Source organism: Hippopotamus amphibius, chromosome 10 (genome assembly GCF_030028045.1).
Source record: "Hippopotamus amphibius kiboko isolate mHipAmp2 chromosome 10, mHipAmp2.hap2, whole genome shotgun sequence".
NCBI classification, from domain to species: Eukaryota; Metazoa; Chordata; class Mammalia; order Artiodactyla; family Hippopotamidae; genus Hippopotamus; species Hippopotamus amphibius.
In genome coordinates this window covers 99,142,368-99,167,494 of record NC_080195.1, presented here as the reverse complement: position 1 = coordinate 99,167,494, position 25,127 = coordinate 99,142,368, and the positions used below count along the sequence as shown (strand labels likewise).

The following is a 25,127-nucleotide window of genomic DNA, read 5'->3' as shown; positions in this document are numbered from 1 at the left end:
TCCTGCAAGAATCAGTACTGTTTTTTTCGATTCCATATATATGTGTTAGCATACGGTATTTGTTTTCTCTTTCTGACTTACTTCACTCTGTATGACAGACTAACCTGGACAATTCTTTGTTGTGGGGACTGTCCTGTCCATTGTAGGGTGTTTAGTAGCATCCCTGGGCTTTACCCACTAGATGCCTGTAGCACCTCCCGGGTGTGATGACCAATAATGTCTCTGGCCATTGATACATGTCCCTTGGGGAAGGGGATAGGGAGCAGAATTTCTCTGGTTGCAAACCACTGGGCTATGACATTGAGATCTACAGTGATTATCTGGCTTTAAATTTACAAGCAGAGAAATAACCCTACAATACCATGTCTCATGTTAATGTCAGCTGTGACACCTCATTCTGTGCTTTGCACATTGTAGGTTGCAGTGAACGTTTTATTATTTGAGAAGAAAAAGTAAAATAAACAAAACATATGCTAAAATAAAGTTGATAAGTACTCATTTAGTAAGATAAAAACAAATATTTGATAAGATGTGTCATGTATCATCTCATAGTTTATGTTTAGATACAAATCAACATACATTTATTATTTTTAACATATCACACATGCATATTTGCCATGTAGGCAATGAGAGATGGAGGAAGACTGCCTTCTTGGTTTTTGTTTGTGTGTTTGTTTGTTTGTTTGTTTAATTCTTCCAAAAGAAATTCACTCTCACCTGGTACCCTGTTATAAAATAGCAAATGGCAGTTAGCATCCTTAGAGCAACCAGGGATACTGCTGTTTTCAGCTGGAAGCTACCCATCCTTTCCTTCTGGGTACCGTGAGAGGGATGAATTAACATGGCGGGGTGGACACGCTTGGTCTCCCCCAGAAAAGGACCATCTTTCCAACCCTTGACTCTCATATCTAGAAACATCCTTTTCTGTCAGTAACAGAAATACCATGTCTTTCTTACACAGAAGTGGTGCAAAGGAAGCAAATTCCAAGCCCAGTGATCTATCCTAGACCTTACGTCAGCTTTTGTCATTATTTTTCCCCAATAAAAATAAAAGCTTTGGTATTTCTAATGTTCTGACAAGTTACAAGAACAATATCACTTATATTGGGGTTTCTGAGAAGTCCCAGTTTTCACAGGCTTAAATATGAGTTAAAAAATACTGTTTTGGTGTTAAATTTAAGGCAGAAGTATTGAAACTGCTTTGATTTTACATGAGACAGAACTTCAGAGTAAAAGAAATATGTATAGATAATCTCTTAAGATTTTGGTATATGTATACATTTGAATCTTTTAACTCTATTAAAATATGTTATACCCCTCATTTCCCAAATATGTGTACACTTCTTTTAATAAGCTAAAACCTATGCAAACTGTTTACTAATCCTTTCCCTCTGGCCCTTTCAGAAAGTGATTGAATTATATATATGTATATATATTATACACACATACATACACATATGTATGTACTTCTGACATTTTAACTGCATGTAAAAGATGTCGTTGATTCCAGTGCTTCTCAAACATTAACGCCCGTACAAGGGACCCAAAGTGCTTCCTAAACACAGATTCTAAGACAGTAGGTCTGGGTGGGTCCTGAGTCTCAGTACTGGTCCATTGGCTGGCTGCACTTTGAGGAATGGTCTCTAGTAGCATTACATGCCCCCGTACTGTGCAGATTTAGATTGAGACAGGGAGTAAGAAACTGAAAAGGAAAACTATCCTTATCTATGGTGGTGAAACCATCCTTATCTATGGTGTGTTCTTACTATATTATCAAATGTCACCAAGTATGAAAGAATCCTGATATATCTACTTACCGAGTAATGTAAAAATTCAACTCTCACGACCAAATTAGAAAACCCTTACAATTTCCCGAACTGTATCATTGTTCCTATTTTCACCTGTTCCCCTATTTCCTCTCATATTTGTGGTATAGCCAACTCCAGCTAGCCTGTAAAGGCTGATTGTTAAAAGTATTGAGGAATTTTGTGAGCTGCAACCATTGGCAGCTTGAAGTACCAATGGCAGGAGTATTTACACCACAGAAATCAACAAACACTATAAATCAGAGTGTTTTATTTTTTTTGTTTGTCCGGGTACAGTCAGATTTCCCAGCACCCCACCTCTCAGTCAAGAAGAAAAATCTCTTCCTCCTATTTCCAGCAAAGGACATGACATCTTGTCTTATCAGAGTTTAGAGCTTCTTGTAATACTGTGTTGTGCTTCAGGCTAATCACGCAGCTTGATGACAAATAAGTTTATTCCCATGACAAACAGGAAACAAAGGTATTAGGAAAAATAGCGGTGCCCTTTTGTGAATGCTTACCAGAGCGACCAACACGAGAGGATGGTGAGTCTAAACACTTCATAAGTACCTTTTCAGGCGGCGTTTTTATGTTATCTTTCATCATGGAGAGAAGTGAGAATCCGGTCATGGAATGACACATGCGCTGGATAGCCTTAGAGAATCAACACAATTCAGTAAAAGGCAAGCCAACTGCAGATATCTTCTAGAGACTTCCGTGACAAATTAGCACCTGTCATTCCATACTGAGTCAGTGATTTCATGACCATGCACAGCTGTTCCCATCATTTGTTTATATATTTCAACCCATGTTTGGGGCTTAAGTGAGATTTGTCATAAGACTTTAGTTCAGATTTGCTCGCCTAATTTTACATGCCTCTATTTAGTAAAATATGATTAGTAGGTGATAAATATCTGATCACTGTTGCTTGATTAGAGGAATTTTCTATTAGACATGCTCTTTATTACTATTTGTTATTATTTGCAAGCACATTATAAATTCTCTTTCCCATCAAAATACATGTATTTATTGTTGCTAAAAATACATTCATAAAAAATAGGTTTTCTAGTATGTTAAAATGTCCAACTATAAGAAACAAACACAAATTTGCCTACTTATTCTTCAACAGACTATAACATGGGTTCTAATAACTCAGGCTCATGACATTTCACTCCATTGTAATGTTTAGAATTGTAGGAATGATTTACTCAGGCCAAAAAGTACAGTTGTCATAAAACAGCATTGAGGTCAGCCATTTTCATTACTAATGGATTGAATGATTAGGTAGATAAATCAACACTTATTTGAAATATTAAAGATAAGTGTATTTAGTAGATTTCAGTACTTCTGTCGTTGTTTCATTTTATTTTACTGTTAATATTAAAAACAAGTGATTTGTTAGAAGCCCAAACTATATTTGTCTTCATACATTTGCCCCTTCTACTCTAGTTTAAAACTGCAAGATATGTAACTTTTAACTCAAATGAGCTTTAATTGTGTGTATATTCTTGCATCATATGAAGAAATTATGCTAGTTTTTTGGGTTTTTTTTTTTACAGTATCAGAATATATAATCCCGAGATTTCTATAAGTAAGTCTCTAGTTTGATTATTCAAGTGGATATGTTCTCAAAATTTGTAAATTTAAACTGTATACATCCCAGGTAATGCATAGTGTTATTTCATATACATTCCTAGAGTCTGAGAATAATTGAAGTTTAGTTAGTAAAATAAGATAATAATAAAAAGCCTTACATTATAAAATTATCCTTTAGTTAGTGCTTTATTTATAATCTGTTAACTCTGATTTTTAAGAAGGCATTATAATAATTGTACTCTTGAAAATGGAGATTTTCTCCCCATGCCATTTTCATAGATGTCTTCATGTTGAATTTTTTTTAAGTGTAAAATTAGTTTTCTAAGTTTGGTTATCCACAAAAAATTTTGCTCCAATTTGACATCTATTTGGAGTTAATTTTTTGTGGTTAAGCATTATATTTTGAACAGTGAATTGCATAATCATTTATATAATGTAGGAAACCCTAGCTTTGCTTTTATATTGTATTTGTATAGTATTGATTTTTAGATAATGGAATTTAGTGTTGAAACCAGCACAAATCTCAGCAAGGACCTACCTTACAAAGATAAAAACTGCATAGGCTTGTTTTTTAAGCACGTAAACTCATACTGCTGTATGTACACTAGCCTTTAAGATTTATTAAATGCTCTTTGTCTCGAAGGGTGAATAGATCTGTTATAAAAGAAGAGATAAGCCTTCCCTGCCAGCAGAATTCATCTGGGTGAATATTAGGAAACCTATATATGATCTTAAAACTCTAAGAATTAAATATGAATAAACAAAGATTATAGTTCCTTAGATGTTTAAGTTTTGCCTATGTTTCTGTCTAACTTGAAACGTTCTCTTTGAAAATTATCCCTGCTTCAATTCTGGGCAAATTTTCTTCTTCATTGTTACATGTAACATTTACTTTGAATAGAAACAAAGGTGGATTGGAATTCAAAAAATAAATTTAGCAAATGATTTTACAATGTGAATCTTTTCATTTATTATTTTAGATTTTGAGAAGAGATTGAAGATGAGAAAAGGAAGATGCAGTTTTAGTTTTCAGATGAATTCTTTCTGAGGTTACAGTTATATAAGATCTAATTTTACATGCGCTACATTTAGTGGATGATTTTGTAAATAATTTTCCACTGGCTGATTATAGTAATTAATATGAAACATGTTTTTCACTGAATTTTTTCAGATTTTCCCATAGATTAGGAAGGGAGACGTTTTCCTAGTCAGAAAAATAATAATGTAAACATAAGTATTTAAAATGTCTCTTGAAAAAATAATAAAGTAAAATAAAATGTTTCTTGAGATTTCTTTTTCTCTGAATCTAGTCATGCAGCTTTCAAATGATACATTTCAGGCTTAATTGTTTAAAATTGTTTTACTGTGTTAGCATCTCGATTGTATAGATTTCCTGGTAATTTCTCATTGCTAGAAAGGAATTTAAAGGAAAGTTTCTGAAACTGAAATTTGTAGCCCTTGGGGAAATTACTCTGAAATGATAAATGATTCAGGGAAAGAGATGAGATTAGAATTCTAAGGCAAACTGAACTACCAACATTCCTCTTATATGTTTCTTACTGTGAGATTTTTTTCTTTTACATTTTTTGGAGATAACTGTAGTTTTGCATGCAGTGAAGGAATTCATAGAAAGATATTCTGAAGAGTCTTCAACCAGTTTTCCCCATTTATAGCATAATATCACAACTATGAACTTGACGTTGACCGCTTAACACTTCTTCAGCCCAAGCATATGCTCCTTCTTCTCACTCTCTTGGGAGAGTCACTGGCTCTTATAAATAGGTCCTTTATACTTATTAATACCATGTGTAAAAGCATTAACATACTACTTCCCCAGTACTGACCCCACGACTACCCCTCAACCTCTCCCAGACTAAGCAAAGGTTCTCTTTTCAATTACATGGACCATGCTTTTGTAAAGAGGAGGGTTAGAGAAAAGGTCAGAGAGATCAACACTTGTGTACCCTACAGTACAGTAGGAATATAGTTATGAGTGAGAGATGAAAAGCAATCTGTCCCACTCAAGAGTCCCCTCTGAAATCAGCTTTACTTCCCCTCTACGAAGTTGATGTTGTAGTCATTGCCAGAAAGAACGTGCTGAGAAATGCCAGGTTGCTGGCTGATCAGCGATGCTCATGATTGGAGGGATTATAAAGAGATGCCTTTTCTCACTCGTCCGTGTGCTTGCTGTGGTTCAGAGCATCTGAAGCACACTCCTCCGTGTCAGCAGATCAGAGGTTCCAAAGTGACAGGCACATTCTCACTCCTGTTCCTCTAGGCTCGCATGTGTCCGTTGCACTATATATTATGTACTTGGCATTAGATTATCGTACACTGTTAAGCCAACTCCTGACCACGTCCTCTTGCATATCCTCTTGTGTGTGAGTACCATGGGAGTGATTCTTATTCCCCACGATGTCCACACACACTAAAATCACGAAAGTATTTGGGGCCATTTAAAGTGAGGAGTGCCAGCAGCCCTGATGTCAGGGAGAGCCAACAAAACACTCCAAATTGAGATTAGGTCCCTCTTCTCTTTGTCTTTAGGAATTGAGGAGTCAAGGGTCTTACAACTGGAAACTCCAACAAGAATTGTAGACTCATCATGTAGTTTATTCTGTTTGCTTCGTTGACATGTAAATGGATTTTTGAGTCGTGAATACTTTCTCTTCTTGATTAGGGCTCTACCATTAGCTGTAACAAAGGGTTTCATAGCCATTTAGAATGAGGCAGAAGAAACATAAAAATGAATGAAATAAAAATGAATGAAATAAAAATGTTTCACCTGTAGTATAGGAAAATGACGATATATTGTAATAGTATTTGGATTCTAAACAGGGAAGTTTTGCTGTCGTGGAAAGTAAGAAATTGTTACTAGGTCACATACAAGGGCAAATATCTGTCATGAATTAACTCCTTTGAGATCTCATTACTTAACTTGCACCCACCAGAAATTCTACCACTTTTATTTAGTACATTGGACGTAGCATAAAGATGTTTTCTGCCCCTGCACAGCTGTGATGTATAAATGTGCCTGTGGCAGGCAAGTGTCAGGAGACATGTATTTGGTGCTGTAAGAGGTGTAAAATGTGAGGAGCAGCATGAATTGTTGAGACACAGTGAGGTTTGCTACCCATGCTACTGTGACTTAGGGTCATGCTCCTCTGCCTCCCATGGTAGCAGAGGCCACTTGCAACTTCAGTGCCAACTCCAGCTACAGTGTAGGCTCAGAAGACATCATTGCCTGGTGGTCTTTTTGGAATTGGTACAGCCTGAGGAAGAGATTAAGGATGCATATCATTATGTGTTTGAAACAAGAAAGCACATCACACGAACATACACAGATTGGTAAGGGAGGTATACAGAGAAGGAGGGAAAAGCCAACCTGTACTTGTTTCTTACAACTGAGAGAGAGAGAGAGAGAGAACATCCAGGAGTGGAGACAGCTCATGGCTGTGGTTTGCAGGGACCCCACATGTGGGGCATGCATGGCTTCTAGCTCTGTAGACCAGAAGCTGCTTTGTCAGTAACTCAGGTGATCAGACCCCCATGCACCAAAACTAACTTAACCCTTTGTAAGTTAGAATGCTAGTCCTTTAATTTGGAGAATAAATCAAATTGCCAGTTGAATGGGATCCTTGTGTCAACAAGTTGGCAGATTTTTATCATACAGGAGAATTCCCTGCAGAAAGCTAACTAAAAAACACATCATGGGGACTTCCCTGGCAGTCCAGCGGTTAAAACTTTGCAATTCCACTGCAACGGGTGCAGGTTGGATCCCTGGTCAGGGAACTGAGAACCCATATGCTGCTCTGTGCAGCAAGAAATTACAAAAAAATTTAAAAAATAATAAATAAAAACACATCATGGCTTGACAAGCATGGACTTTGAAAGTAACTGTATCGAATGAGATGACCTTAATGATGGGTGATGTTGAACTTGAAGCTCCTGGAGCCAGATGTTTCCATCCTAAAACTATCTAAGCAGAGCCAGGATCATCTTAGGTATCTGTACAGGTACAGGACACTTTTCCTGCAGAGAGCTTGACCCTCGCTTTCTGGGCTCAACGCTGACTCTCTCTCCCTACTCTGTTGACATCATCATGATGGCAACGGCTGCTGGTTTTGCCATCACCTCTTTACCTTGATTGGAAAGAGCAATGAGTGGTGTGTATAGAGAAGTAAAGTAGTAGTTCCTTTTACGTCAACATTGTGTATCTTTGTCTTCGAGTAATTGATTAGGATCAGTCTGCTGAATATTCCTAATAGGAAGCTCTGAGTTATCCATGGCTTTCATCTTTTAGAAGAAGGATGCTTTCCCCTGGCATATTAGTAAAACTAAGAATAAGCAAGACTTCTGAGTGCACTGAGGCATCAGCCTGATCTCTGAAAGCCTAGCTAGGGTGGGACGCAAATTGAGTTGGAAAATTGTTTTGACTTCGAACAAAAATGGAATATACATGGGAGGTAGAGTTCTAATTCTAATCGCAATCACGTTACAAGTGGAATGGGACCGATCACTACACTTTCAGTCAATCAGGGATTATGAACCTGATTTGGGTGAGGGTAGCAATGCATGCTGACAGGTAAGCTGTGTTATAATGCAAAACAACGTGTGATGTGTATTAACAAATTGGAGTTGTTTGACTATGTTTTATTATTTGGAACTTTTTTGTCTGAGGGACAGATAAATATGCAAAGAAAAATTTGTAATTAGGGTTAATGTAATCAACTTGAAGTCACATTCATAGGTTCTACATATGTTTTCAAATATAGTCAGTGGACAGGCTGGCTCTCGCTCTGAAAACTGGATCACATTCCAAATATGTGTAATTAGTTTATACTTTGAGTCAAGGCAATCATTTATTCAAGGAAAATAATCAGGTGTTTGCGAGAGGTTAAAATTTTTGCATCATAATCAGACACAATCCTTTTACCTTTAAAGTTGACTTCACGTTATTTTAAAAGAGCAGTTTATTTTTTATAGTGAAGAAGTATTTTGATGTGCGGACATCTTCAGGCATTTAATATGAATCTAAAAGCACCTGATAGATCTGTTCCCCTCTAGCTGGAATCCTACTGAGAGCTACACTCATTAAGCCAGACGAGCAGGCACTGCTTTGTTTCAGAAGTAATTCTAAAGTCCTGGTGGATAATTAAATTCCTCGGTAAATGTTTGGCAGACGCTGCCTGATAAACCCAGCCCAAGTTACCCCTGGGAGGACGAACGTGTAAGAAAAGTAAACATGTGTACGTGAACAGCGAGCCGTACCTTTTCATGCTAAATGTGGTTCCCCACATCTCCTCTGATTAGAGGTGTGCTCCGAGCAAGCCGAGACGGGGCCATGCCGAGCAATGATCTCCCGCTGGTACTTTGATGTGACTGAAGGGAAGTGCGCCCCCTTCTTTTACGGCGGATGTGGCGGCAACCGAAACAACTTTGACACAGAGGAGTACTGCATGGCCGTGTGTGGCAGCGTCAGTAAGTGGACCTTCCTCCTGCCTGGCCACCTTGTCATCTTTCTCGCCACTGACTCTGCTCTTTGTAACAGGCGGGTCTTCCTGGCTCTCGGGAATGGGTCTGTTGCTACCACTAACCCCGTTTCTGTCGATTTCTCTAATTGCCGGGCGTCTCCTCCAGTACGTTCCATCCTGAGCGCACATCTCCGTCTTTCTTTCTCTAATAGAGCATGGCCGTGGATGTGTTCTTGTGCTAGCTGTGGTTGCCTCCGTCTCGCAATCTCGAGGGACTTTGGAGTGCTTCTCTGTAAGCCAAGCTGGAGTGGCCGTTTTGTCTTCTCCGCTGTTTCTGCAAATGTGTACTTCCGTGTGTGTCCGTGTACGTGTGTGTCCGGGTCTCTGCGTGTGCACTCCACGTGCACATAAGGGTTACCACCGGAAGCCTGGCAGATGACGCTTCGGTTGCATTGGCGAGACGTGTTGCCGTGAGGAGTGTCATTTCGTAACACGTGACGTTTCTTGTGCTGGCGAGGGAATGGGACTGAGTTGAGCGCATGCATTTCAGAGGCCAGCAGGTAGAAATGCCCCAGTGGCCCCTGGGCTCACACAGGGACGTGTGCACTGTCGAGTTTTCACGCCTTCTCTTGGAAATAGAAGAATACTCCTCACTTAGCATGAGAAACCTTCAGGGACCTAAGGCTCAGGGAATATAATTTTCCAAGCCTGTTTCTCTTCCACTTTCAGTTTTTCAGGGGAAATAAATAAATGAAGTCATGATGACATAAATGCAAGTTGAAACTATTTCCACAGAGAGAGTTCTCCAGAGGTAACACACCAAACATGTGGGACCTCTGTTCTTCACAGCCTTTCACATTAAATCCCCAGTTTATCTATCTACCTGTCTATCTATCTGTCTGTCTACCTATGTATCTATCTATCTGTTCCATTAGGAGGAAGTGTGATCTACTCAAGGACTAGGTACTCAACTTGATAAGTTAAAGGGTAAATTGTGCATTTCTCTTTTGAGAAACACCTCCTTTTTTTCATTGTTCTGGTAAGGGTGACAGCCAGCATTTCCTGCCTTGGATTCCCAGGGATTATATAAATTGTTTTCCAGTGTGATCATGGGATTGAGCTAAACAACAAAGGGCCTGCACCATCAAGACCTTCTATTGTGAAGCTCAGTATCTAAGTGGAATCTACTGGAAAAGTTCCTGTGGGTCTCTTGTGTGAGAGATGACTCCCCTTCTACCTTGTGTGAGAACAGGTGTAGGAACTGGTAACCCCGAGGGCTTCTTTTCTGGCTCTGATGGGAAGATTGTGGCTTCCAGCTCAAAAGACTCCTTCAGTTTCAAACTAAAATGTTAACTAGGTCAGGTAACTTGATGGACAATGGTGGATTCTGTTGCCTGGAGCCTATTAAACAAAGGGCTTTTGTTATAGTGATTCTAACTGGTTTCACTGCTGGGGGAGATATCCCGGCAGATTTCCAACTTTTTTCTGCCTTTCCCTGGGGTGGATTTAGGTTTTGGAATATAAATAAGTTTGTGTGGGTATGCATATAAATATATACCCATATAATAAGAAAGAGGGTGTTTTAAGTTATTAGCAGTGATGAATTTGCCTCCAGAATTAGAAATCATCCCCCCCAAGAAACCCCACTATCACCCTCCCTGCACACCCTCCCCATTTGATTAGTTTGATTTGACCCAGGTTGGGAGCGAGAGCCATGGGCACCATAGATCACAGGGAGTCTCTGGAGGTGCTCTGGATGGCACATCCTTTGCCAAGAAATTTGCAAAAGATAAATGCTCCCAACAATGGTGTAATGGACATGGACAAGCAGTCAGTGCTTAGTTTCAGGGGAGGTGGGTTATGGAATAATATATCAAGAAAGCAAATGCAAGAGGTTAAGGGGCAGTTAGAAGAGTGGAGAGATGTAAATGGAGAGTAAAAGCCTCAACACGTAGCCAGAGCTGAGGACCAGGGCTGCCCTTGGAATGGGTGAAATGAATAGAGATGCCCTTATGAAGGGACAGATGAGAACTGATAATGCTTGGCACTAAGGATGGACATGGGAGCAAGAAGTCCTACCACAGGGTACTGGGATGTACTGTCAGAGACGGGATATCCACAATCCAGGATGTTTTTGTGGAAATAGATCTTACGTTTGTGTGTTTACTTCGGTTCATGCTGGGACCCAAACTCAGGATATTTGTTTAGTTTTTGTTTTTAAGTCAATGTTTTTGTTTTTGTTTTTTCCTTTGGTCAGTACAATCATGTGAGTGAGTTTCATCCATCATTCCCATGTTTCTATTTTGTTTTTAGTTATGCTCTCTTATTTTCTCCATAGTGTCCCAAAGTTCACTCAAGACCACCCGGGAACCTCTTCCCCAAGATCCTGTTAAACGTATGTTGTCATTCACTCGAGGGAAGGGAGGAGGGAGGAGAACATTGCATGGCTGGATCGTAGCTCCAGCATCCTCACCTTTGCATGGTTTTGTATTTCTTGAACACCTGTCTTTTAACAAAATGTTTATTTCTATTGCCTTGCTTGTAATTATGTCAAATTTTGCCAGACAGCTTCCAATGTTGGGCTAAGAGCTTTGACTAAGCTTCTATTTCTGATCAGTTTCCTTTTTATTTCATGTGGTTCTACAAAGTATTGTATATACAACATTATTTTTGTGTTTTACTTGGCCTCACTGTTTTTATTTCCTAAAACTCACAGATTCTGTGATTTAGCAAGAGCCCGTGTGTATTAGGGACTTTTTTCACAGAAAAAATATTTAATATGCATGCATTGTACTAACTATATGGAGTAATATGTATGCAGAGGCTTCAATTATGTGTATTTCAAGACAGCTGTTATGCTTTAGGGAGTGAACGGTCACTTTTAGAAGTCAAGACCTCTCCCTCCCCTCCCTGAATGCACACTAGTGGGACAAAAAGTGCCCAACTTCTGATTTCATCATTAGGATGTAGAGAAAGCACTTCCCATAAAGAAATATTATATCAGCCTACATGTCTGTGCATTGTGATGATTTCAGTTGGCCTGTCAGTCTAGCTCTGTTTAAAAATGTGGTGTCAAACACACAAACACATTTTAAGGATTATATCCTGAAATAGATTCATCCAGTGATAGGTTAGGGATGATATATACTATTGATTCTTGTGAGTGCTGGGGGAAGAGACACAATTTCAGTTGTAGCTTAGATATAGTGAGAATTAGCACTTATCTGTATCATCCTGAAAAAAAAACGTAGTCTCACAATTGATGAAACTAACGATATTTTCTCTAAAAAGATAAATTATAGTTAAAAATATGGCAAGTAGCTAGACATAGAAGAACTAGGAAAAACTCTAGATTTTATACTCTGGGATTGATAGTACATCAAGCTGAATGGTGTGTTGCATTTTACGAGTCATTTCTCATAGATCATTTCTTTTTCTCAGGAATATTTTGTGGCCATTTTCCTCATTTCCTTTGTGCATATGAGAAAACGAGGCTTCTAGAGCTTGGTGACTTTATCTATCTATTTGCCTATCAAACGTGGCAGGACCAGATTTGAAACCTAAATGATATGTGGCTATGCCCTGCACTTTGAATGGCCAACTATTTGGTTCTGATATTATTTTCTAGGTTAAAAAAATCATGTTTGAGGTTCAGAAGCTTATTTTAAGAACACAGAAAATCGTGGAAAGCAGACGACAAATATTAAAACATTTTTTCCTAAATGCTCTGAATACAGTATGCATCAATAAGTTAAATCTTTCCCATACTTTTACAAAACAGAGATTATTTTTACTTTAAATTTCACTTTGTATCATTTTTAAGCATATTAAAGAATTGTCTTTTTCTCTTTTTCTTAATTACTGGGAATGAACATTACTGTTCAATAAATTTATTTTCATGAGGTACTTGTGTCCTCAACTCTTCCAAACAGACATTGACAATCTCTTGTAATTTTCTCTTTCCCAGTAATTTTCTCCATCTACTTGTAGTATGCTTGGGATACTGACACCTTTCCATTCTAGGAAGGTGAAGTGATTTCAGCAGCTATATTTTCTTGTCTACCTACAGAGACTGTTCAGTCACAGAAAGTGAAGGGTTTTGCAGTGCTAGTACAAACAGACTGAAGAAAGTATATAATTTCTAGTTATTTATAGCCTGTGCAGCTATGCTCTTATTTATAGCAAAGCTGTACATTTGAATTGAAAAAGTCATGGTCATCTGGAGGTCAAATGCAGATAGCAGACTGGTGTTGGAGAAAAGTGAGCAAGCCCGTTTGATTCGACAGCTGGGGCTTGCCCTTGGCTGCTCCACCAACCTAGAGCTAATTGAAGGGCATCTTTTTTCACAAAGGTGGGTGGTCGTCTAGGTTTCTCAGTCTGAATTGCTTCATTTCATAAATGTGAAGTGAGCTGGAAAAAGCTCTTCAGTTAAACCAATAATAAGATTACGTGGAGACAATGTGTGATGGTCTACATTATAAATACAATAATTTTCTTGTCAAGATTTCTTATTATTATAATTAGGAATTTCTCGATTTTAAATCTTTGTCATAAAAACTGATCTTGAGCACTGCAATCTTAAGGGACTCTGATTTTTATTTTTGGTTTAGTTATCGTAGATAAGAATGTAAACTGCAGGTAGAGAAGGTAGAGACATAAGGCCAAGAACTTTCATTTTACTCATAAATTTATGGATTTGATTCCTTTAAAAAATCCCTTTCCCATTTGCGATTAAATTTAATGAAACCTGAGTTGCTTCTGACATTAATTTTGTGTCTGCCCATTTAGGTTAGGACGATGCAAAAGTTTCACATTCAGTTGGTCCATTGCCGTGTGTGTGAACAGTAAAATTACTACATAAATATTTATTGATAAGTTTATGTTTCAAACATGAGAGTATGATCTTTTTTTCCCAGTGTTCTTCCCCATCAGATTGCATCTCAAAAGGCAAACAGATGCTTTTAATCTCAAAGAGCATCATGCCAATTTCAAGTCAGCCAACTGCACCAAGGGGTCTGGCCAAAGAGAATGGCCAAGGACTTTGACCCCTTCACCTGCATTGTTGTGGCAAAATCAACATCTAACCCAAGGTCTTTCAGCCTCAACACTGTTGACATTTGGGGCTGGGTAATTCATTGTTGTGGGTGCTGTGCTGTGTGTGGAGGATGTTTAACAGCATTCTTGGCCTCTACCCATGAGATGCCAGTACCACCACCCCAGCTGTGATAACTAATAACATCTCTAGACTTTGCCCCGTGTGTCCTGGGGAGGACAAAATGGCCCCCTGTTGAGAACCTCTGATCGAGACTAGTAGTTTACCCATGTCTGATTCAGACATAACCAGGCTGATATAAACAAGTAAACCTTCCATAAACTTGAGGGCATGCGGAAGTGTTAGAAAGTCAGAAGCCTCCAATCCTCAAAAGATGTTTATGAAATTGAATTTGTCAGCCCACTATCCTAGCTCTCAATATTTGCAAGTTAAGGGAGACGTTACTATTGCTCTTCTGACTGCCGTATTAGTTAGAGGTCTGATAGGTTTTCTACTCTAATGCAAGCACTACCAGAGAAGCAGAGAATAAACCAGCAAACCCCTGCATTGGAGGTGCATGGTTTACCTCTGTCTGTTTCCTGTTAGTTTCATAGAATCCCAGCATATGCTAGAGAAGGACCGTCTGTTGAGAGGCCAGATAGCCTTGCTCCCCAGGTTGCTTGGCATCTAAGATGCACCTGGGGATCATGTTCATGGCCTTAGGGTCTCTGCAGAGATTTAGGTCTGACCTCGTGCAGGATTGGGGGAGGAGTAAAGATTGATCTCTCCTCAGATCAGAATATCCAGATAGAGTAAAACAGACTAGTACACTTCCAGAGAATATAAAAAGAATTAGAACATATCAGATAAGACCAAACCACCATCCCCAAAATTCTACGGTTGTTGCTCAGAAGCTCATAGTTTGCAAACTGTGGATAACCCACTGTGTGTCCTTTGACTAGGATGTGCCACCTTGGTCCCAGAGTTGCAGGGTCCTGTCATGGCCAAGGCCGTCTAGTCTTTGGCCAGACTTGAACCCTTGTTCTTAACCATACTTGTTCTTCTCATTGTGAAGAGCAAATATTAGTTCCTGTTAGCACAGTCTATAATACTAATGGAACTCTGATATTTTTATGGAACTGCCAAGCATTATTAAAAACAATTAAAAGCATTAAAAGGCACGGTGGTGCATTAAACTGCATGTCACATCAGTGCCAATAGCGTCTATTACATTGACAAGTATGAGAAGCCACATCTTTGATATCCAGAAAATGTCAAGATAAAAGGAATGGTTTTTTTTTCCACCAAGCTATCATAGTGAAAAACCCTAAGACTGAAAAGAATTGATTTGCTGAACAAACCAGCATTTAAAAACAACAACAGCTCATTTACTAAGAACAGTAAAAATTGCTTATATATATGTGATCTGTTCTTTAGCTATTTCCAAAGAAGAGTAACTAGGTAGTTTAATAAAAGAGTTGGCAAAAATTTTCTGCGAAAGGCCAGAGAGTCAATATTTTAGGCTCCACAGGCCAAATGGTTTCTGTTATAAGTCTTCAACTTGGCAGTCGTAGTGTGAAAACAGCCTCAGACAATAGGTAAATGAATAGATACAGCTGTATTCCAATAAAACATTATTTACCAAAAGAGACCAGCAGGCCAGCCCCTGTTCAATAAAGCTGTTACTTTTGAGCCTGGGACATGCTGGTACTAAGCTAGGTATTTTGAGGGACACCAACAAAGTGAACCGAATACCTCACTTTCAATGACTTGACAGTTTATCCATGTGATGAGATTCAAGCATGTGCTGGAATTAAATAACAATATAAAATAAAAGGCACACATGGAGGGAAAGATTGCAGTGAGAGGCTGGAGTACAGTGAAACTGGTTTTATCCTTAAGACCTCCATAGGGGTTAACAGTTCCATCTAGCTTTTATGGCTGCAGTTGCTATGAAAGTGGGCCACACTGAAGGTTTTGACTTTCTGAACTCATCTGTTGAGCCTTGAGTGACTGTGGCAGGTCATCCTTTTATGATCCACCATGAATGAAAGGGAACATAGCTCTGACAAATTAACAGAAAACAATAACTGAAGGTTAAGACATCCTAGAGGCCAGTGATTGTCGCTGTGGCTTCACATACAGTTTTTAGATTCAGACTTGAAGTTGCTCTTACAGTTTGGTGCATTATGCTAAATAGGATATAAATAAAAATAACGCCAGCATTCATTCATTCATGCTTATTTCACATATCTGACAAAACCCTCATATCAGTTAGTGTCCATACGACATGAAAAAGAAAATGTAGCTTGACTAGAGTAAACACAGCATAGATTACATTTTTATCACCGTATAGACATACACGATGCATTGATAGTGCCAAGTACGACTGCCCTGACTATAAAATAAGTGTGATACAAGGGCATGTCAGGGGAAAGTGCCTTTGTTCTTTTTTTTGTAGAGAGTCTGGTACCACATGTAAGGATCACAAACTATTTTCACGTTATAAATGTCTCATCTAACTGGGACTTGATAAATACTTGAGTTTTGAATGCATGAATGATTTTAGTTATTTTGCAGTTGGAGAAATGGAGACTTCTTTTTCTTTTTGTAAAAGTTGGGGTGGCAGTCTATAAGCTCTGCCATGTGGGGGAAAGATGAAATTTTCGCATCAAATCTTCCTTTACAGGTTTGTATTTCCTATATATAAATTATCCTCATTGCCACCCATCATGTAAATCACAGCCATTTCATGAGACATTGCTAGCTCTGTATAAAATAGGATTTTCAGTGATAAGGCAGTGACTGTATAGGTCTTAATTTACTTTTATCTTCTGTTGTCGGTGCTGTAGAGATAGATTGCCTTTTTGCTGATGAGAAGAGACCAACCAGGTTTTCTTGTTAGAATCTAACACTAGTATATTAACTAAATGCCATTCATGGGCCTCTGTTTAGGGAGGTAGTCATAGTTGTTACTGTTTGAAGGTGGGGTTATTTCTCCTTTTGAATCCTGAGCCCATTGCATTAGGACCTTAAAATTATACATCACCCCAGAGATTGAGGAAAACGAATGAATAGCAAAATGATAGGGGCAATTTTTCACGATGTCTCTGCTTTTGACGTCCGTTCTTGCTACCTTTAGTACGACTATGAAAGGGAATACTATGCAGTGATTACAAAATCAGAACTAAAATGAGCATTTGGTGCACTTGCAGTTAAATTTGATGGTGTCCCTGATACAGAGGTTCTCCATCTGTGCCAAGAAAGTGATTTCTACTTCATTCTAAGACAATAGCCATCTTTACCATATTTGAAGTAACCCCCCTTACAATTATAAAATTTTCTAAGGGGAAACACAGGAATGAAAATGTTTCATTGGCACCGTGTTGCCAGTGATGGTGGTGTATTTTGTGGCAGGAACATTGGGTGCACCACCAGGGTTCACTAATAAATTGAAAGCAGATCCGCTCCCCTCCCCCCCCACCCTCACCCCTCAAAACATAGAGCTGCGGCTGATACTAAGAGAGGAGGTTCCAGTGTGAAGTGGAGATGCTGTGACAGGCATCGATGCATCATCATCAACACTGAAATGAACCTTCACCGACACGTGAGAACAATTCCTCCCTTAGTGTATGGTTACCTGTGGTTTAGGAAACAGCATTTGGGGGTGAGAAAAAGAAGCAAATCTGTGCTCTCTTTCATGTCTCTGTGTGTGGGTGTTGGCGGGTACCTTCCCTGAGAACCCCTCACCACCTCCCTGCTACTTTTCCAAGGCATCCTCATTTTCATCTTTTACTCTTAAAAGATCACCTTCTGCTTTGTCCCTTAGCAGACGGAACGATCCTTTTAAAACACATCACATCACATTTTTCTCTCCTCAGAACAGCCCGCATGGGCTCTTCACAGTCCTTACCATGGCTTCAAGGCCCTTCATGGTCCATCCCCATTTCCTTTCTGCCTGTCTTACTGCTTTCTTCCTTGCTTCCTCTGCTCTGGTCACACAGACCTTGCTTGTCTTGGAATTTTCCAGGCATACTCACCTCCAAAGGCCTTTGTGCTAGTTTCTTCATCTGCCTGTTTTTAGAGCAGGTAACTGGGAAGTAAGGCTTTAGTTCAGCTCTTTGTCTAAACTGTCACCTTCAGAATTAGACCAAGCCAGGCCACCTACTTACTGCTGCAGTCTCCCCCCTCCTTCCTCAGCACTCCTGATTCTTCTTAACCCTGCTTTTTTTTTTCTTTTTCTCCATAATACAGATCACATTCTAATACTGTGATTTATTCTTGTCTTTGTGTGTGTGGTGCTTGTTTCTCTCACTAGAATATAATTCCACCAATTCGCTCAAGGAAACAAAGACCCCTGCCGTTTGCAGAAACTAGGGGCTACACACACGTACTAGGGGCTGTAGTCTCCATTGATGTGTTGAATGGAGGAATAAGGAAGTGAACAAGCACACTCAAGGCAGCAGAGTCTACATCTAAGCTGCTATGCAGCTTCTCAGATACCTCTGACCTCCCAGGGTTGCAAAAAAGAAAAAAGAGATGAGGCTTGTATCAAAAGCATTAGTCATCCAGAATACCACTGAATTTTTGAAAGCAGGATGTTCATGTTGAGCCTATGAATTGGAACTGCGTTTCTGTTTCATATTTTCATTTGGTGTTGCATTAGACCACCCATTCTCAGTATTAAAAGGTATATGTCTTACTATATTCTATAAGGCTGTTCGCAGACTAGACTAAGAAAATCAATACGAAGCTCATTTAAAAGTTAAAAGCCTGTGCACGTGATGGTGGGAGTGCTACTAATGATTAGGCAGCTGGAGGTTAAAACCTAGAGCTGAAGGTGTATAAGTCTGGTTTTCTGCAGAAGAGTGAGCAGACCCAGCAAGTATGCTTGCAGGAGGCACAAAGGAGCATGTCTGAGCTGAGATTCAAGCTCAGTGGGCTCTCTCTCCTGACGTTTCATAACCCTATGTCTGCTGCTGAACGCTGGTTGGCAGTCATTTACCAGATAGCATTCAGGGCAGGAAACTATGTGTTGGAAAATAGGCTGGCGGTTATCATAACAAAGCATATCTTTTGCCAGTACAGGTTGTTCATTAACAAACCAAACTCTTTCCCGTATACCAAACGTGTTGATAAATTAGCCCTTACTGCTCTAAACATTAACTTTATAGCCTCTTCATGGTTTACCTAATCCTAAATTCAGACTTACTTGTGTGGCGGGATGTATGTTAGTGATAGTATTTCCTTTCCACACAATAAATGTTATAACAGGGTAATGTTTTCTCCTCTCCGTCTGTTAAATGAGAACACGTGTAAAGTGCCTGGCGCAGTAGGTGCTCATGAATGGAGGGTATTATTATTTGGCCAACCTGGAAATCTGAGCCTGTATCACTCTTTCTGAGGAACCTCAGAGGTCTCTGAACAGGATCACTGCTTTGTAGTTTTGTTTAAAAAAAACACAACATAAATAAACCCTCCTCAAGTCAGTTTGTTTCTACTTTCTGAGTGGTTTAAGTGACCTGTGATATACAGTTTCCTGTTCCTTTGTGCCTTGGAACATTCCTGACATTCCTTGAGCTGCTCCTTTCCCAAAAGGAAGCACCTTGAAAGGGTTAGGGGCATTAGGGCACAGGGTTTCCTGCCCTGCCCGCCATCCTTGCTGTCATGTCTCTGGCCTACCACAGTCATGATCTCAGAATGGCAGCCAGTCCTGGTATGACCATGCCTTTAGGATGTAGGAAAATTAGGGCAGTGGAAGCTGAGCTCTCTGTACAGACTTAAAACATTTTCCCCTTTCTCCTCACCAGCTGCAAGTTAGTAAGAATAATATACTAAATTCATTTTAAAATGTTAAGATGTACCATCATTCTCCTCTCCTTGACTGGACAGTGATCTGATTTGCTGATTGGTAGGAATACGTGAAATTTTCAGTTACGCCAGTTGAGATGAAGGGCTAGTATGAATGGCTAGAAAGTTTGAATTAGAAGTTAAAAGTGAGACAGTTTCTCTTCAAGTCCTCAACTAAAGGAAGTATCAGGGGCTACTTACAAGGATTTACTGAGACATATTTCTCAATTAAATAGAATAAATCTGTAATACAAGATTTGTATTTATTTCCTTGCTTCTAAAAGATAAATTTTAATACTTAAACTATTCTTTATCCTGTTAAATATACCTCATTTGCTCATTTCCTCATTATTCTTTTATACTTATTATTGCAAAGCTGCATTTCAACTTAGACTAATGAGATTACAGTGGCTCAGATTTTAGTGTTTCTTTTTTTCCATAAAACGGTAGATGTGCAAATTGTAAGAGCTGGAGAAAACCTCAAGAGTTGGAGAACCTTCCTACGTATATAGTAAGTTTTACGATTTCAGTTTTCCAAAGAGGGTGCCACGTTATGGTTACAGCAGCTTCCAGCAGATAGCTATCTTGATCTGTAAATATGACCCCAAACATTTATACATTTTCATTTGTTCAAAATGTGAAATACAGTTTGCCTAATTATATCATTCTGCCAGATTGTACTATGCCAGGAAAATTTCAACTCGTTCTCATTTGCTACCAGGAAAGATGAGAAAATGATTAAAATCATGGGAAAAAAATGCTAAATACCACTTCCACACTTCCATTTCAAGTGGGAACATGATTAAGTTAAAAATGCGTACATGCACATTGATTTGCTTACATTGATGCAGAAAAACATTCACCTTTTTTTTTTTTTTTTTTTTTTTTTTGGCACACGGGCTTAGTTGCTCTGCGGCATGTGGGATCTTCCTGGAGCTGGGATTGAACCCGTGACCTCTGCATTGGCAGGCGGATTCTTAACCACTGCGCCACCTAGGAAGCCCCTACCTTTGTTTTTTAACAAAAAAAAATTTAATTGGAAATTATTTTTGTCTTAAAAATTAGGATACGTTTTTAATAATTTCAGCCTTTTATGCAGATCATAGCAAAGATTGTTTAGAAAAGTACCTGTTACTTTTCCTGTCCATGGCACTCCATGGTCCTGTGTGTAATTCATTTTCACTGGATGTGAAATAAAAGTAGCTGGTTTTCCTATGGTTAGGATAAGCGCTGAGATTTGAATGCGAATGTAATAATGAGAGAGGAGGGGGGAAGGGCGCTAACATGAATGAAGTGCCCTGTGTGCCACCCTTCCTGCAGGGTGACTACCACATGGTGGGGCATCTCATTTCCCCAGCACTCCTAGTATGTCGGCATGTTGTCACCACTTGACAGATGACTACACTGGAACGTAGGGTGCTTCAGTTACTCGCCCTGGGTCACAGCTAGCCCAGGAAAGATTAAAATCAAGATGTGATTGAAATCAAGGTGTGCCTGATTACACAGCTCATGTTCTTTCCTTCTTTCTTCCTTTATGCTGCTGAAATACATTCTCCCTTGTCTATAACACAGAAGATGGGGGCAGATGTCTTTCAATATGTATGCCCTGTGCCAATCCCAGACCAGTTGACTCAAAATCCCCTGGTATTTTGGAAAAAAACTCCAGGAATATGCCCTGCCTCCTTCCTTCCACTTCAGAGCCACATCTGGATTGACAGCTAAACTGCTTTTATTTTTAAAAACAGAATTCTTAAGCAGTGATTGAAGCAGAAGGGAAGAAATCAGAACGAATAGTTCTCTTTAAGATTAAATTTTATTGCTTAATTGTATCACAAGAAAGCTTTCTTGTTTTGGTTCAAATCTTGGAGCCTTTAGATTAGGAACATTCCAGATGTTTTCTTGAAAGATGTGTAAAAGACATTTATCTTACTGTTTAGTTTCAAAATGACCTAGCAATTAATTCTTCTCATTTAAGTTCTTTTGGGATATTATATCTCAAATATAATAGTCAAATAATTAGATAAGATTAGTGAAGAAGAATACTTAGAACATTGGTGATAGTTGAGTAATCTTTTGAATAAAACTCTTAAATTGATTTGACCTGAGGACATAGTGAAAATATCTAATTTCATTTTCCGGGTTGAACATGCTTTCTTCTTTAAATCAAAATCTTATTTTCTTTTCATGTTTGGTTTTTTCTTTTTATAAGCTCATAAATGCTTTGATTTCTCACTAGTCATTACTGATCTTTTGTAAAGCTGCTGGTATAGGCATTATAATTCACTCAGTTCATGAGTTTCAGACATTTTTGCTTTATGGTACACTCTTCAGTTTTATGGGTATTTATTTTTCCACATAATATGGCAGTATATGTTGCAATTCAGTAATATTGCTCAGCAGTGTTAATGGAATTCAAAATAGAAATCACTTTTCCTTTTGACAACTAGTTTAATGAATTGGTTGACTATTGCCAAATTTGTGAAGGCAGAAAGGTCCTTTTGTAATTTCAGAAATGAATTTGACGTTTATGAGTTTTTTGGTAGTGTTTCAAATACTGCTCACCAGCTATCTAGAATACATAGTGTAGGATCTGTCTTTACTCTGAGGTGCAGTTATTCTGCAATAGGCTAATTTCGAGATTTCTTTGGGTTTTTCAGGAATCTTAAGACGTGATATTGATATCACTGTTTACTTTCAAGATTACAAACATTAGTCTAGCAAGGCACAGGGATTTGGTGCAACATGTATGTATTAAACACCAACTGTTTTTGCTCTGTGCATACTTGTTTTGCAAAGAATTTTAAATATAATACTATAATCGCAAAATGGACTGTTTTCAAGATTTTCCTTCACCCCATCCTTGAAAGCGGTGAAAGACATCCTTACTGTGCTGCGAAATGTCTCGTGGTCTCTTAAACAGCATTAACATCTCGTATGTGCTTCTTTACTAAATTCTTTGTTCTGGAATAAACGGAAAATAGGACTTTCTTTGAGATAACTGGATATTCTGACACTCTCCTCAAACCTTCTTTCCTTCTACTTTATAGTTCCTACAACAGCAGCCAGCACCCCTGATGCCGTTGACAAGTATCTCGAGACACCTGGAGATGAGAATGAACACGCCCATTTCCAGAAAGCCAAAGAGAGACTGGAGGCCAAGCACCGTGAGAGGATGTCCCAGGTACATGTGATTTTCCATCCTTCAGTCCTACCTTCTTGGGGAAATCTGGATTTGCCTCTGCCTCATAGTCACCCCAGGGGCCCTATGGCCGAGGAATGCCTAGGGTGGGTAAGGTTCTTTAATTTTATCCAGGTCTTAAAGACATCACATTTTAATTTTAAATGTTTGCTGTAAAGGCACCAATTTGGGGCTCGTTGCATTCTCCTTGAACTTGTCACCTAGGAAAGATCCAGGTTAGTAAGTATAGTAAGATTTTATAAGCATAAATTAAGTTGTGTGTATACCTTTCTTGGTGGTTTTGTCAGTCTGTGTTTAGGGTAGTCCTGTAACCATGGTGTTGTAAATTAAAATCCCTTAAAATGTTCTTTAGCGAAGATGAATATGTTTGTATGAAATACCAAATTATGAAACCTCTGAACCTAACATTTCTTACAGAATTAATTCATAAGACTATAGGAGCTTAAAACCAAAGTGGACCATAATGATCATTTCATCTAGTCCCATAAATGATAGATAATGCAGTAAAGTTTCAAGCATTTAGCTTCCCACTCTAGAACAAAGCAATATAAGTATCAGAGAGGCATGTGGAACCCAAGCCTTTCTGCTCCTAGTACAGTGCTCTTTTCACTACATTGTGCTACAAACTCTGTTTTTTCTTAATCATGTTCTTTATGAACCAAATTAAAAAATTGTGTCCAAAACAGCTAATTTACATGCAGTAGTACCAACTACAGTTTAAGCTATGCCTGCTACCAGGTCCTAAATATTTTATTAGAGGTAGATAATACTGAGAATTATAGTCCTTTCTCAGATTCTTTATTCATTCTTTCATTCATTCATTCAACAAATACGTATCCATCACTTACTTGCCAATCACCATTCCAACTCGTAGTCTATATCCTTAAGAGTGAACATGAAGAAATAATAGGAAAAGTCATATTTAAGGAAACATAAATGAGTGAATGAAGGAACATCTCAGGTTAAAGTCAGTCACTCTTCTTTGATGTTAATATTCTGTATCAATATCAGAAGGTGTGACAAATTTGGGGGAATAATTAGGAATAATAACATTAAAGGAAAAACCCTGTAATTGCAATACTTTGGCTCTGGAATATAACGTGCAGTTCTATTGTCACCCATGATGAGAACTTAAAAGCAGGTTGAACTAGAAAGCTAGCTAGAGTGGAATAGTGAGGTTTTACCTGAAGCCAGTTCTTTTGAGAAGTGGGATTTTTCTTTAGGAAAGACACAGGCGATATATAATCACAGGGAATTCCCAGGTGGTGCAGTGGTTAAGAATCCACCTGCCAATGCAGGGGACACGGGTTCGATCCCTGGTCCAGGAGGATCCCACATGCGGCAGAGCAACTAAGCCCAATGCAACACAGCTGCTGAGCCTGCACTCTAGAGCCCGTGAGCCACAAGTATTGAGCCCAAGTGCTTCAACTACTGAAGCCAGTGCACCTAGAGCCAGTGCTCCGAAATAAGAGAAGCCACCACAATGAGAAGCCCCTCCTTGCCGCAACTAGAGAAAGCCTGCATGCAGCAATGAGGACCCGATGCAACCAGTTAAATAAATAAATAATTTAAAAAAAAAAAAATCAGGAAAACATATGATGTAAATGCAAGATACAAATGTTTTCCAACCATTTTGGTGTAACATAAGGTGTCTCTAAAGAAAAATAGGTAAAGTTAATAATATTTTGTTAAGCCTTGGTAAAAGTTCTTGGATCTACATTTTAGAAAGGAAGAAAGTAATAGATCTAACACATTTTTAATAAAACTCTTTTATTATTTGTTTCTAAAAAAAAAAAAAGAAATCCGAGATGACTATGAGCTGCCGCACATACTGCCACTGAAAAGACATCTTTTAAACTTTAATCTTATCTCACTGCTTGTTTCTGAAGCTTTTGGAACCTTCTTATTGCCCTCAAAATCCATCTATGGGACAGTGAAGCCTCAAAAAAGAATAATAACAAAATAAACACTGAATGCTCAGCTTATTTCCAGTGCCGGCTGCCCCCTCACCCCAACTTCCTGCACTCCAACTCCAGTCTTCTTGCTTCCTCCCCGACCTCAACTGCTACCACTGTTGAATGGGCAGCCTTAAACCACTCTGCTCAGCGTATGCTAACCTCATCATGGACTTCTCTTTCCTCTCAGCGTTGATCTCTAGAAAGGCATCGCAG

The 25,127-nt window shown here is 38.9% G+C and overlaps 1 protein-coding gene across 6 annotated transcripts in view; it reads left to right on the top strand.

Moving 5' to 3' along the window:
* APP (amyloid beta precursor protein) overlaps window positions 1-25,127 on the top strand; it is a 272,596-nt gene that overhangs the window by 152,078 nt on the left and 95,391 nt on the right. For 2 of the 6 annotated variants that reach the window (XM_057696992.1, XM_057696993.1), the window contains exons 7-9: window positions 8,715-8,882; window positions 11,214-11,270; window positions 22,805-22,938. In XM_057696992.1, the coding sequence (XP_057552975.1) occupies window positions 8,715-8,882; window positions 11,214-11,270; window positions 22,805-22,938 (359 nt within the window). The remainder of the gene's footprint in view (window positions 1-8,714; window positions 8,883-11,213; window positions 11,271-22,804; window positions 22,939-25,127) is intronic. The other 4 variants (XM_057696995.1, XM_057696996.1, XM_057696997.1 and 1 more) reach the window with 2 other exon arrangements.